We start from the raw sequence: 12017 nt of genomic DNA, 5'->3' as shown, positions 1-12017 counted from the left end.
ATGCATAGGGTGGGGATGTGCTTTGAAACTGTGAAGTGCCACACAGATCTGATTTCCGATGTCACCAGGCCAAGCTTCGCACTTGGCTAGTGCGGACACACAGGCTCACAAGGCCTAAGTGATGGCCGAGGCAGGTCCCCTGGCTGGGCCCTGCTCCATTCGGCTGCTCCGTGATGGGGACAGGACGCTGGCCGCGGAAACAGGATTGCACATTTCATCACAAGGGGGAAGCCTTTCTTCCTGATTTCTAATAGTGGCCGCGATACAAACATATGAATGAGGAATAGCGAAGAAGGTGGAAGGGAGACACGGACTTCTTTCTTCAAGTTAGACTTGGCTTTCCGTTTTGGTTTTTCCGGAGAGCGGGAAAGGGTCTGGACAAGCTGCTAATGGTGGCATGCGGGGTGAGCTCCAGCCCCGGATAAAAGCAAGAGGTGAGGACGAGAGACAGAACAGTGACTCCAAATATCGGTGTCCCTGGGTGCTAAGAGGTCCCACCTGCTGCCCCAGCCTGCTTGCTGATAGGGCAGCTGGTGTGCCAGGGAGTCCCCAGCCTGTCCGCTCATCTGGGCTCTGTCGTGCGGGTGGGCCCTGTGTCTCCACCAAGCGCTGTTAGCCTGGGCGCTCAGCCTCTTCATCTGTCAAGGAGGGAGGAGACCATGGACCTCCCAGGGTGAGAGCCAGCGCTCAGTAAGTGCACTTGCTTCCCGGGCACGTTGGAAGGGCTTGGGGGGAGGGGGGAGGGGAGGAGACGGTCCTTTCTTCCCTTAGGAGGGGGGGAATCTCTGAACCCCTGGCAAGGCAGCTTGTGGTCTCTATAAACACAAAGCCAAGTTTCCTTGGCCTCCAGCCTCAGTCAGCCTCTTAGCCTACAGCCTACAAGCTTCTGCGCCAGGCAGCCCTGGAGATCTCTCGGGCTTCCCCTCCCCCCCCCATACCCATCTCATTGGTTCACTGCCTCCAGCCACACTGGACACGCGAAGGTCATCCCCGCTCATGACCTCATGCACTTGCTTTTTTCCTCCAGGAACACTTTCCCGACAAGATCTCTGCATCGTTTCCACCATTAAAAGCTCAGCTTGTCTCTCTCTCTCTTTTTTAAAGTTTGAGAGAGAGCAAGAGAGAGAGAGAGAGCACAGAGAAAGAAGGAGAAGCAGACTCCACACTGAACAGACAGCCCAACACGGGGCTCGATCCCAGGACCCCCAAGATCATGACCTGAGCCCAAGGCAGACTCTTAACCGACGTACCCCTCCCCTTGTCTCTCTTGTTCGGTGCTGGTCCAAAGACCCAGGAAAGCATTTGGCACAGACTCATTGACCAGTGGCTCGGTGGGCACAGTCCCCACCCCGGCCTCACTGAATTTCATCATCTCCATGCACCTCTGATCTCCAACCTGACACTCTCCTCGTACCTTCAGATACACGGAAACCTGAAGTCCTGTGAGATATGCCACAAACACGTATTTTGAGAAATGTTTAAAGTGCGCTCTGAAGGTATGAAACAACGCGGAAAGTCACTACAGCTCCACGTTAAGAGTCAAAAAAATCAAAACACCAAAGAGGAAGAATTTCTATGTTGGAATTAGCAGATGATGAGAGTGACGTTTTCCGTGCAAAAGGCAAGGTGTAGGCAAGATCGAGTCTTTTCATCTTAGACAGAAGCCACGGTTTGGAGTGAAGAAAGGGTTTGTATAAGAAATCTCCAGGAAGTCACAGTGACCCCTAACTGTTCCTTCCTCTCTGTTCCATGGCAGATTGGTTGTGTTGGTCCCCCTCCCTCACAGTTCCCCAAAGACTATGACTGGTGTGATTCATCTCTGCCGTACCCGGCACAGGGCAGGACACCTTCCAGACCTGTTCAACAGAGCCAAGCCTCCTATGTATGAGATGGCAAATATCACTTTATCAACATAAATGCTGATGACTACCCCCCAAATGCAAGACGAGCGCAGTGCTTATGGCTCCTCTGTCGGTCCCACCTCTGACTCACAATATTCGGAGCTCAGAATTCCCTCTAGGCTGCCCATTCTATGGTGTCCCAGGACCAACTGGGATCTGGAAGCTCTTAAAAAACATGCTGATTGCCTCTTTAAACTATACCTGCAATTCTAAACTCTAACACCAGGTGGCAGTTAGGTTTACACAAACTTTATTAAAACTAGTTTCATCTCCAAGACTGTACTTCTCATTAAAATATACCCTAAATTAAAACAAGATACTTACATGCACACTTTTTTTTAACTTATCATATTGGCATAGATTTAAAAGTATGATAATACCCACAGTTGGCCAGGGTTTGGGGAAATATGCAACATTCCTAAGCTGTTGGTGGGAATGTAAATTAGAATATCCCCCGGGAGGGCAATTTGGCACACAGCAAAAGCCTTCAACATGTGCAAACCCTTTGGTCCAGCAATTCAACTTCTAGACACTGATTTTAAGGAGATAATCATGGAAATACACCTACATTTATTCCCAGGACGTGGACCATAGGGGTAAAAGACTGTCAATATAAACACCGTAACTTGGACATGGGTTAAATTATACAGATGATAAAATGCTATGTAGCTACTACGTTCTAGAAGAATTCTGAAGGATGTGGAAACATCTCATGCTATATTAAATGACAAGGAAAAAAAAAGGGCTCTGAAGAAGTATGTCCAGTAATCCCATTTTTAGAATAATAAACATAAAAACAAACTCACACATAATAAGTCTGAAAAGAACAACCACAGAGATGTTGAGAAGACTTATCTGCGGGTGGGAGGATTATAGATGATTGCGTTTTCCTTTTTTGTGTGCGTTTCTCTATTTTGGGACGGTTTTCTAATAAACATGCTTCTGTCGTCATCAGCAGGGAGCTATTCAGGAGCCCTTGCAGAGACAGGGGCAGGCTGGCCTCTTTGCAAGGAGGCTGTGCTGAAGGTGCCCATGGGCCCTTGTCAGTCCACAACCTGCCCCACCGTTGCGCTTGGCTCCTGCATGCCAGTCTCCCGACGGAGGCTCTTAGGTCCACATCTGGACCTGGTTTCAGCTGGTCTCGCTCAGGGGAGGGGCCAGCCTGGATTAATCCAGAACGCACAAGCCCGCACACTCTCCACCGCGACCCTCCCGCTTGACATTTTTCTTGCCCTCACTTCCTTTTAGGAAGTGACATGTTTTTAACACACAAAAAAAATCCTCCCTGAGGCTGGTCCTGAAGTTTCCTAAGCAGCAGAAAAATACCTTTTCCTAAAACTCACGGTTCTCAAAGCCATTTTCCCTTCCCAGCACTGCCAGTGAATGTTGTTTTGGACGACAGTGACTTCCCAGGCACCTGGGTGGCTCAGTGGGTTAAGCGTCTGCCTTTCAGCTCAGGTTGTGATCCCAGGGTCCTAGGATGAAGCCCCTTTGGGCTCCCTGCTCAGAGGGGAGTCTGCTTCTCTCTTTCTCCCTCTGCCCCTCCCCCCGCTCGTGTTCTGTCTCTCTCGCTCTCTCTCAAATAAATAAAATAAAATAAAATAAAATAAAATAAAATAAAATAAAATAAAAAGTTATTTCTTAAACCTGTCTCTCCTTCTCTTAAGGCTTTCCTTGGTGAGGAAAGACAGCAGCATGATCGAGGGGCTGCCGCATTCACGCTGCTCTTGGACCCCGCATATGTTACCCTGTTTTAATCTTCCAACTCTGTGTGCGTGACGTCCCCAGGCTCTGAGAGGCTGAGTGCCCTGCCCAAGGCCGCAGAGCCTGGACGGCAGAGCCGTCTGTAACTGCCCCCAGGCTGGGAGCCAGGCCCTCCACCGGCCAAGAGATCTGAATTTCAGTTCAAAACACATGGGCCCCATGAACCCAGGGAAGGTCATCCCTCCTGCCTGCTAACCCCATGGGCCTGCTTTCCCCCCTTCAGGAGCCCGGCGGGGTGTCAGCGCTGGAGGGGACCACCGGAGCAGCGGGACTGCGGGAACAAGGGTGCTGGGAGGCACACAGCTGGACCTGGCTGGTCCTGGTGCAGGGACACCTTGGACCCAGTGGGGGCAGGGCCAGCCCAGCCGTGGAAGATGCCCTTATCTGTGTGGAGAGGGCAGTGCGGGTTCAAGTTGGGGCTAGGCGACCTCAGGAAAAGGGGTGCCCTGGCCCTGTGCACTCATGGGTGTGTGACCCGAGATTTTGACAGGGTTCTCTCACCCCTTGCCCTGCCTGGCGGCCACTTCCTTCTCAAAAAGCTCCCAACTTTATACCAGAAGGACACATTGCACGCACATCCCCCCCACCCCGCCTTCCCTCCCCCAACTCATGGAGCCCCATCTCTGGCCCATGTTGGGCACCAAGCCCCTCACATGCCAAACTCAGGCTTAATTCCCTGCAGCTCTGGACTAGCCCCAGTCCCCTGTCCAGGGTGATCTTTGGTGTTGGGGGTGCCCCAGGCAGGACCTCACCTCACCTGAACCCCACTGCCCTCTTCACAGGGAGGGAGCTGGAGACTCAGGGCTTCGCGACCAGTGAGCGGTAAAGACAGGATTCCAACCCTGGCTTCCTAACTCCACACGAACCTGGACTTGGGAGCTGGTCTGGAACCCCTGTCCTTTACCCAGGAAAAATGATTCCCACCATCAGCCAACATCTTCTCTCCTGCTCACAGCCAGGGAGAGAGGAGTCCATGTCACTCCGTGCTCAGATGAGCTGATATGGGGGGCAAGGGAAGAAACCCATTCACCCCAGCCACCACCCACTCTCCCTGGGGCACCCAGCTGGGACGCACAGCACTGGCCTGCAAGCCCAGATCCACAGTCTCCTGGCAAGGCAGCTCCTGCAGGACTGGGAGACCCCGCCCCCCCCCCCCCACCACTTTGCCCTCCATCACCAGCGGGTCCTGACTCTGGACAGCGCTGGTCATTAGCAAGGGCTCTGAATCAACCACTGTTTTCCTCCCTGCGTCTTCCTGGCCTGAGGGCACAGAACAGCTCCCATCCCCCAACCACACCCCAGGTCCCCGCCATGCTCTCCTTCTGCAAGGTCACCCCCCTGCTCTGACACATCAGGACTTCTGGATGCTGGGGCCGTGGGACTTAACCTCTCTGAGCAGGACTGGACAGTCAGCACAGCTCCATGTAATTTTGCTTTTCATGCAGCGCTCACCCAGCCTGGGCGGGGGACGTCGATTCCAAATATAAGCCAACTTTGAGGTTTAATTCAAAAGATCTTAGAAGTGATGACACCGCAAAGACCACACTGGAACCCATCAGTTCTCCTGATCCCGAGTGCTGACAGGATGCGGTGGGCTGGGACGGGCAGCCCCCTGCCCACTGGGGAGGGGCTGGCAGCCAAGCCAGCCCGGGGTGGGGGTGGGGGGCGCTCCACAGCCAAGGGCCGGACCCTCAGCTCAGGGCGGACAGGCTGGGCAGCAAGAGTGTCCAGAGGCTTCGGGATGCCAAGAAGGCTCCTCCTTGAGCCTCTTTGCTTTGCCTGGAGGACAGCTGGAGCGGCAGACAGATTCGATACTGCTAATCCCCCCTCTACAGACAGACCTCAGCCGCTGAGAGCAGAAGGGGGGGGGGGGGGGCAGGAGCGTAGACAGAATTAAATAAAGGCTCAGAGTAAGAAGATCAGCTTGAGAGAAAAGGGCACAAAGAGCAAAAAATAAATGGCAAATTACCGGGTAGCCATCTCGTCCTGATTGCCCCTGTGGTAATTAATACGTCATTAATAATCAGACTTTGAGCAGAAAACCATATGGCAACACTTACAACTCAATCAGGGTCCCCGGTCCCCCCACGTTCTGCGGGGTTTGCAGCAAAGGCGGATGGTTTGGTAATGACTCCTGGTGTGTGGGGGGGCACTCAGGGCTCCGACGGGTCTGGGAGACGGAGCACCCATTTCCTGCCTCTTGGAGCCAGGCTGGAGGGGCCACCAGGGAGCACACCCACGCGGTTTCGGGGGGGGGGGACATGGCGAGGACCACAGGGGGATGTGGTGATTCTGAAGGGCGGTGTCAAGGCCACCTTGGAAAAGCCTCCCCGAATCGGGTCTAGAGAGCAGAAATGGCTCTTCCTCCCTGTTGCCACTGGGAGGGAGTAGAGAGAGGAAGGCGGCCTCGGAAGCCGGAGATACGGGCGTGGGGGGCGGGGCATTTCTTGCTACTGGATGCTTCTCTGCCGGGAGCCACCGGCTCAGAGCATTGACCGTCTGGCCAGTGGCCCACACACTGGCATCCATCTCAGGCTGCAGCTTGAGAAATCTGCATTTGTTGAATACACTTAAGAGCTTAACAGCCAAGTTAAAAAAAAAAAAAAATCCCTCCACTGCCCTCTGCGCTCCGCGCTTCGAGCAAGTTCACACAGGCTAGCCTCCCCGTGACAGCCAGGAATGACTCAACAGCCAGAAACTGCTTTGGCCAATAAATCTACACATTTCTCGCTGGCTCGCTCTCTGGCTCCGTGCGGCGCCGCTCCCTGCGCGGAGGAGCCCAGATTCCGAAGGGTGCTGATTGGGAAGTGAATCATGGTTAGGAGGAAGTCAAAATTATAACTGTTCATCGAAAGGAATTCCTTTAAAAGGCTCACTTTGGCCCCAGCGGACTGTCAAGTGCGCTCCCTGAATTGATTCGTCAGGATTCAGCGGGCTCTGAAACACTGCCCAGATGAATCGAAGACAGACTCGCCCCGTGTCTTTGGAGAAGGACCCGCAGTTCCAGGGCGGTGACCTTCCCCTGCTTTCCGTGCTGCCCCCTGGCGGCCAGTCCCTCCCGCGCACCCTCCTCCAGCTCCACACCCTCGCCGGCCTGCGGGGCTCCCAGGAGCTCAGCGGCCCAAACCAGGGAGGCAAACGCATTTTGGCAAATCAGGAAATTTGGCATCTCTGCCTGACTCCGGAGCCCTTTGTGCCTAAGCACGCGAGACCAAAACATTAAAACAGATTAAGTGCCGCAGAGCATTTAGAAAATGAGGACACGGTGCTTGCATTTCTGCCCAACAAGCTGAGCCAGAGACCGGGCAGCCAGGCCCAAGAATGCCAGTTCTCTTGGACGGAAAAGGGTCACAGAGTGCTTCACAGGGCAAGTCAAGCCCGAGAATTCTGTGCTTGCGTTCATCTACAAATCCAAAAATAATATGGCCCCTGTCCAGGGCTGTTTTTGGTTTTTTTGTTTTAAAGGACACAACACACCTAACTAAAAACTGTTTTCATGGAATAGTTTACAGAAGAGAATGAAATATCTTATCTTTCAGGAGCAGACAGCATAATCCAGGACACTTACGGGAGGACCTGCAAAACACAAGCCGAGAGGCCACAGTCAGCATCATGGGGAGAGACGGTCCCCTTGCCCAGGCCAGCCCCTCCCTCGCACAGCTACTGGCCGCGCCTCCTTGCAAGCCTCTGATGCTCTCACGGGCCCCAAAGCCAAGTGGCAGGACAGAGGGGGTGCTCTTGCCCTGGCAGGGGCAGGGGCAGGGGCGGGCGTGTGGCTGGTAATGACAATCCCGAGTGTATTGGTTCGGGCGTTCATTTCATGGGGCTGCTGTGGATCCCTGCCTGGGGCCTACCCGGGTCCGGTTTTGGCAAGCCAGGTAGGAATCAGACTTGTTTCCACCTGAAGGACAAATTTTGGGGTGCACCTGGGGTCAGTTCATTTCTACTGAAGGGGAAAGGCTTGGGGAAGAAAACATTTGGGGTATAGGGCAGAGCCCTCCTAAGGGTGCAGGTGTGGGTGTGGCTGAGCAGACATGCAGGGTGCCCGTGGCTCAGCCGGGGGTTAGGGGCACAGAGTCTGGTGTGCGTGGGGAAGCTGAAGGGGCTGCGTCCAGAAACACGGGTGGCTGCTCCGGGAAAGGCTGGTGCAGCACGGCTGACACCTGTCTTCCCGCAGGTGAGGACTCGCGGAGAACATTCTCGAAACCCACAGGTGTCTTCTTCGCCTTCCGGGGTGCAAACCACACTGTATTTGACCTTCTCAGCCATCTTTGTGGGAGGTGTGATAACAACACAGATGCTTAGCGAGAAAGCAGGGACTTGCCCAAGGCCACATAGTTGGTTAAGGGGTGGAACTCATCCTGGAAAGACCTCTCCTGACTCTTGAACCCCCTACACTTTGCGCCAAAGCCATGTCGCTCCCAATCCAGTAAAGTCTCTGCTCCCCGCAGGCCCGACCGGCACAGGGAGGAGGGGACACTTTGCAGGCCGTTGGCCCACACACATTGATGGATCGCCACCTATAAGCTGGGTCCCCCTGGGGGGCAAGTAAGGGGACCCACTGGTGAGTAAAAGAGGCAGGATCTCTGACTTCCAGAATATTTCTGGGAAGGATCGATGCTTAAGAAAACAGTGACTCAGGGAGAAGTGCAGCAAGCTCCCAGCCAGGCTGGGTCCTGAAGCTGAGAGATGATTATCTCAGGGAGGAAGAGGGAGGGAGCCGTGGGACAGAGATGGCAAAGCTCCCAACTTGTCAGGATCACTGGGCTTCTGAGGAGCTAGGGTCCACAGAGGAGGGGTGGGGAGGAGGACCTGGGGAGAAGGCCAGCCAGAGCTCGGGATGTCCACACCATGGCCCAGGATCTGAAGGGCAGAGGGAGGCAGGGGGCACAGAAGGGTCCTGCTCAGAGGAGAGGTGGGAGGGGGTGAGAGTGGGTGCGGGGGGGCTGTCCCCGTGTAGACGTGATGGTGGCCAGGACTCCATGTGCTCACAGTGGAGAGGAGAGAAGTGAATCAGAAGACACTTGTCAGTGGGGACCCATAGGACTTGCTCATCCATTTAGGTGGGGGGTGCATGGGACATAGAAGAAAGAGAGACAAGACAAAGATCTTTGGCTTGAAAAACTGATGTGTGGTGGTGCTCATACCCAAGGATGGTAAGGGGGGGGGGGACTGCGGGTCCCCTGAGTCTAGACTAGGGTGGGGCAGGGTGTTGGCCACTTGGACAGCTGTACAATGGACTTCTCACCTTCAGCCAGGGACCTCGTGCCTTGTTTTCCCAGGAAAAGAAAAGCCACTGGACAGACACGCTGTCACCTTTCTGACGCCACGCGCACACACCAGCCTGCACCCGCGTGTGCCCAGCCTCCTCTCTGTGTCCCTCCGGGGAAGTTAGGAGCCGACCCGACCCGCCTTCCAGGGGCCCTGCACCCACAGCTCCCTCCCTGCCTGTTGCATCGAACCTACTTTCTCCAGCAGATGCCTCGCAGCAGCTCTGGAAGGGCTCCAATTTCTCCGCTGAAAGCCCATCCTTTGCTCACACGCCCTCCTCCGCTCGAGCCCTGGCTCTCCTCTCCCTCACTGCCGGGAAGAGGGGTCTCCTGTCACTGCCTCTCATCCCACACCTATGGGTTCCATCCCTCTCACCACCAGAACGGCTCCCACCGAGTCCCCCCAGCCGCCTGCCTCCACATCAGTGAGCCCGCCAAGGATTTCTCCTCCTCACCCCACACTGCTGAGCGCACCCGCCTTCTGGAAGCGCTCTCTCCCTTCGGCTTCCAAAAGGTCATGTTCCTCCCACCTCCCTGCCTGTTCAGCCGGCTCAGTCTCTCCCAGCCTCACGCAGAGGCTCCTTGAGCTCATGGCAAAGGCTTTCTTCTCTCCAGTTCTCCGTGGGACTTAGCTGTCCCCTCTCTCCCGTTTTCCCCAGGGATCTCATCACGCTCTTGACCACCCGAGGCAGAAGTGCCCCAAGTGGGTGCCTCCAGCCCAACTGTGCCTCAGAAGCCCAGCCTCCCTCGAGCTGTCTGCTTGCCATCTCCCCTTGAACAGTCCCCAAGACTCCTCAGGCCAAGCTGTGCAGACACACTCATGGTCTGCCCACAAACATGCTTCTTCTCCTGGTTCCTAGTCTCCATGGGTGACATTCCCGCCCGCCCAGTGACCCGGACAATGACGAGTCCCCCTTGACAGCTCTCCCTCCTCAATCTATTGGCACATCCAATCTGCAGACATTCACTGAGCACCCGCTGTTCTGGACGCTATTCTAGGCACATGGGACACAGCAGTGACAATGACAAAGGTCCCTGTCCTGAGGAGCTTACCTTCTAACGAGGGAGGTAGCCAAGACACCACAAGCATAACAAACAAGTACATCACCTGCGAGACGACAAGCACAATGGAAAGAGGCAGCAGGGCAGGGGAAGGAGGAGCTTTCAGTGCCGGGGACAGACTGGCGGGTTCAATACGGTGGTTGGGGTAGATGTCTTCCTAAGGTGACATTTAAGCAGAGGCTCGAAGGATGTAGAGAGTGAACCCGCAGATTCCTGGAAAAATGTGTACCTGCCAGAGGGAACCCCCAGTGCAAAGACCTACCCCCTTGGGGGCAGAAGGGTGCCTTGTGTGTTTCAGGAATGGCCAGGAGGCCAACGAGGCCACAGCACAGTGGGAGGTGGCTTTGGGCAGGTGGGGGGTGGTGGCAGATGGGGTAGGGTCTTGTTGGCCATTCCTAGGGCTTAATCTTCTCTCTGAGATGGGATCCCCTGTAGGGTTTAGCGCAGACACAGGACAAGACCTGGCTGACGTATGAAAAGGATCACACCATGTGGGGTGGCAAGGTTAGAATCCTGCAGCGATGCTGGGGAGGAAAGATGGCAGCTCCTAGCTGATGGTGGCCATGGAGGGGGTACAAGGGGCTGGACTCTGGATGGATTCTGAAGGGGGAGCCAAGAGGATTTTTCTCCAGACTCCGGAGGAGTCAAGGAAGATGCCACGATTCTAGCTTGAACAACTGCAGGGATGGAGTTGCCATGGACGGAGGTGGGGAGACTGTGCGTCGGGCGGGTTTGGCTGGAAGGCTCAGGAGCTCAGCCTTACGCACACAGCACTCGGGGCTGTCCCAACAGTGGGAGGTTGGAAAGAAGAGAAGGAATTCCTAGAAGCTGAGTGGAGAAAGTACATTGAGGAGGAGGGGGCGGGTGTCTGTGCCCCCCACTGCGCACAGTTGAGTAAGCTGAAGTCCAGGACCAGCCTACTGCAGTGCCTGGGAGGCTCAGTCCATTAAGCATCTGCCTTCGGCTCAGGTCATGATCCCAGGGTCCTGGGATCGAGCCCCACGTTGGGCTTTCTGCTCAGTGGGGAGTCTGCTTCTCCCTCTGCCCTTCCCCTGCTTGTGTGCACGCTTTCTCTCAAATAAATAAATAAAATCTTAAAAAAAAAAACGCCCAGCCCACTGGCTCTAGCCACACAGGGGTAGGGGCAAGGGGAGGGGTGGGTATGCAAATCTGGTTGGAGATGGTTTCCGGGAGAAGGGAGAGGAGGAATATTGGCAGCGAGCACTTGCGAGCAGTTTCACTGCAAAGGGGAGTGAAGACACAGAGCAGGTGCTTTGGGGACATGGGGTCCAGACAGGGCTACTTCTTCAAGATGAGAGATATGGCCGTATGTCTGTATAACGGGAGTGACGACCCTGAGGATGGCACACAGAGACAGCACTGCTGGGGGCAGGAGCTGGACATCTGTGCGTGGGTCTGGCATTCAGTGTCACCAGCCAGCGGGGGGATGTTTCCCTCCAGCCACCGGTTGCTGTGCAGGTGCTGGTGTGCGTGTGTGGGATTTGAGCCAGAAAGGGTAGGGTGGTGGGATCTGTGGGTTGGAAGATGCATGAGATGGAAGGAATGTGGGGGTCAGGGAAAGAGGCAGTGGGTTCGGGTGACTTGTGTGAATGGGGGTGTCATTGAATCGGGATGCTGCATTTACTGGTGATGATGGGGCATTGGTCAATACCATGGAAGGGAGGTCGGCTGGCAGTCTAGCTCACCCGAAGGAGGCCTGGGTGTGCGAGGGGCAGGAATTGACCCAGAAGGAGTGTTGGTGGGAAGGCTGCAGACCCAGGAGCTCAAACCCACAAGCGATGAGGGGGATATGCCCGGGTCAGGGCTGACATGTCGCTACTCCAATCTCCACCCTGGGGCCAGGGTGGTATTTTCAAGATGTAGATCTGATCATGGCACCCTCGTCCCCCCAGTCCTCATTTCCCCGTTGTTCTTAGGACAAAGGCCCCAGTCCTACACCACGAGCTGCGATCTGTCCCTGACTCTCCACCTGAGCCCCTTGAACCCGTGGGCAGAGAGG

At 55.3% G+C, this 12017-nt stretch overlaps 1 protein-coding gene across 1 annotated transcript in view; it reads right to left on the bottom strand.

The window, feature by feature from the left end:
• Positions 1-12017, bottom strand: part of COL23A1 (collagen type XXIII alpha 1 chain) — a 309734-nt gene that overhangs the window by 38574 nt on the left and 259143 nt on the right. The window contains exons 4-5 of the mRNA XM_057307097.1: positions 7234-7241; positions 5635-5661 (exon numbers count right to left, since the gene is read on the bottom strand). Of these exons, the coding sequence (XP_057163080.1) occupies positions 5635-5661; positions 7234-7241 (35 nt within the window). The remainder of the gene's footprint in view (positions 1-5634; positions 5662-7233; positions 7242-12017) is intronic.

Source organism: Ursus arctos, unplaced genomic scaffold (assembly GCF_023065955.2).
Source record: "Ursus arctos isolate Adak ecotype North America unplaced genomic scaffold, UrsArc2.0 scaffold_5, whole genome shotgun sequence".
In the NCBI taxonomy this organism is placed as follows: domain Eukaryota; kingdom Metazoa; phylum Chordata; class Mammalia; order Carnivora; family Ursidae; genus Ursus; species Ursus arctos.
This window is presented reverse-complemented; position numbering and strand designations above follow the sequence as displayed.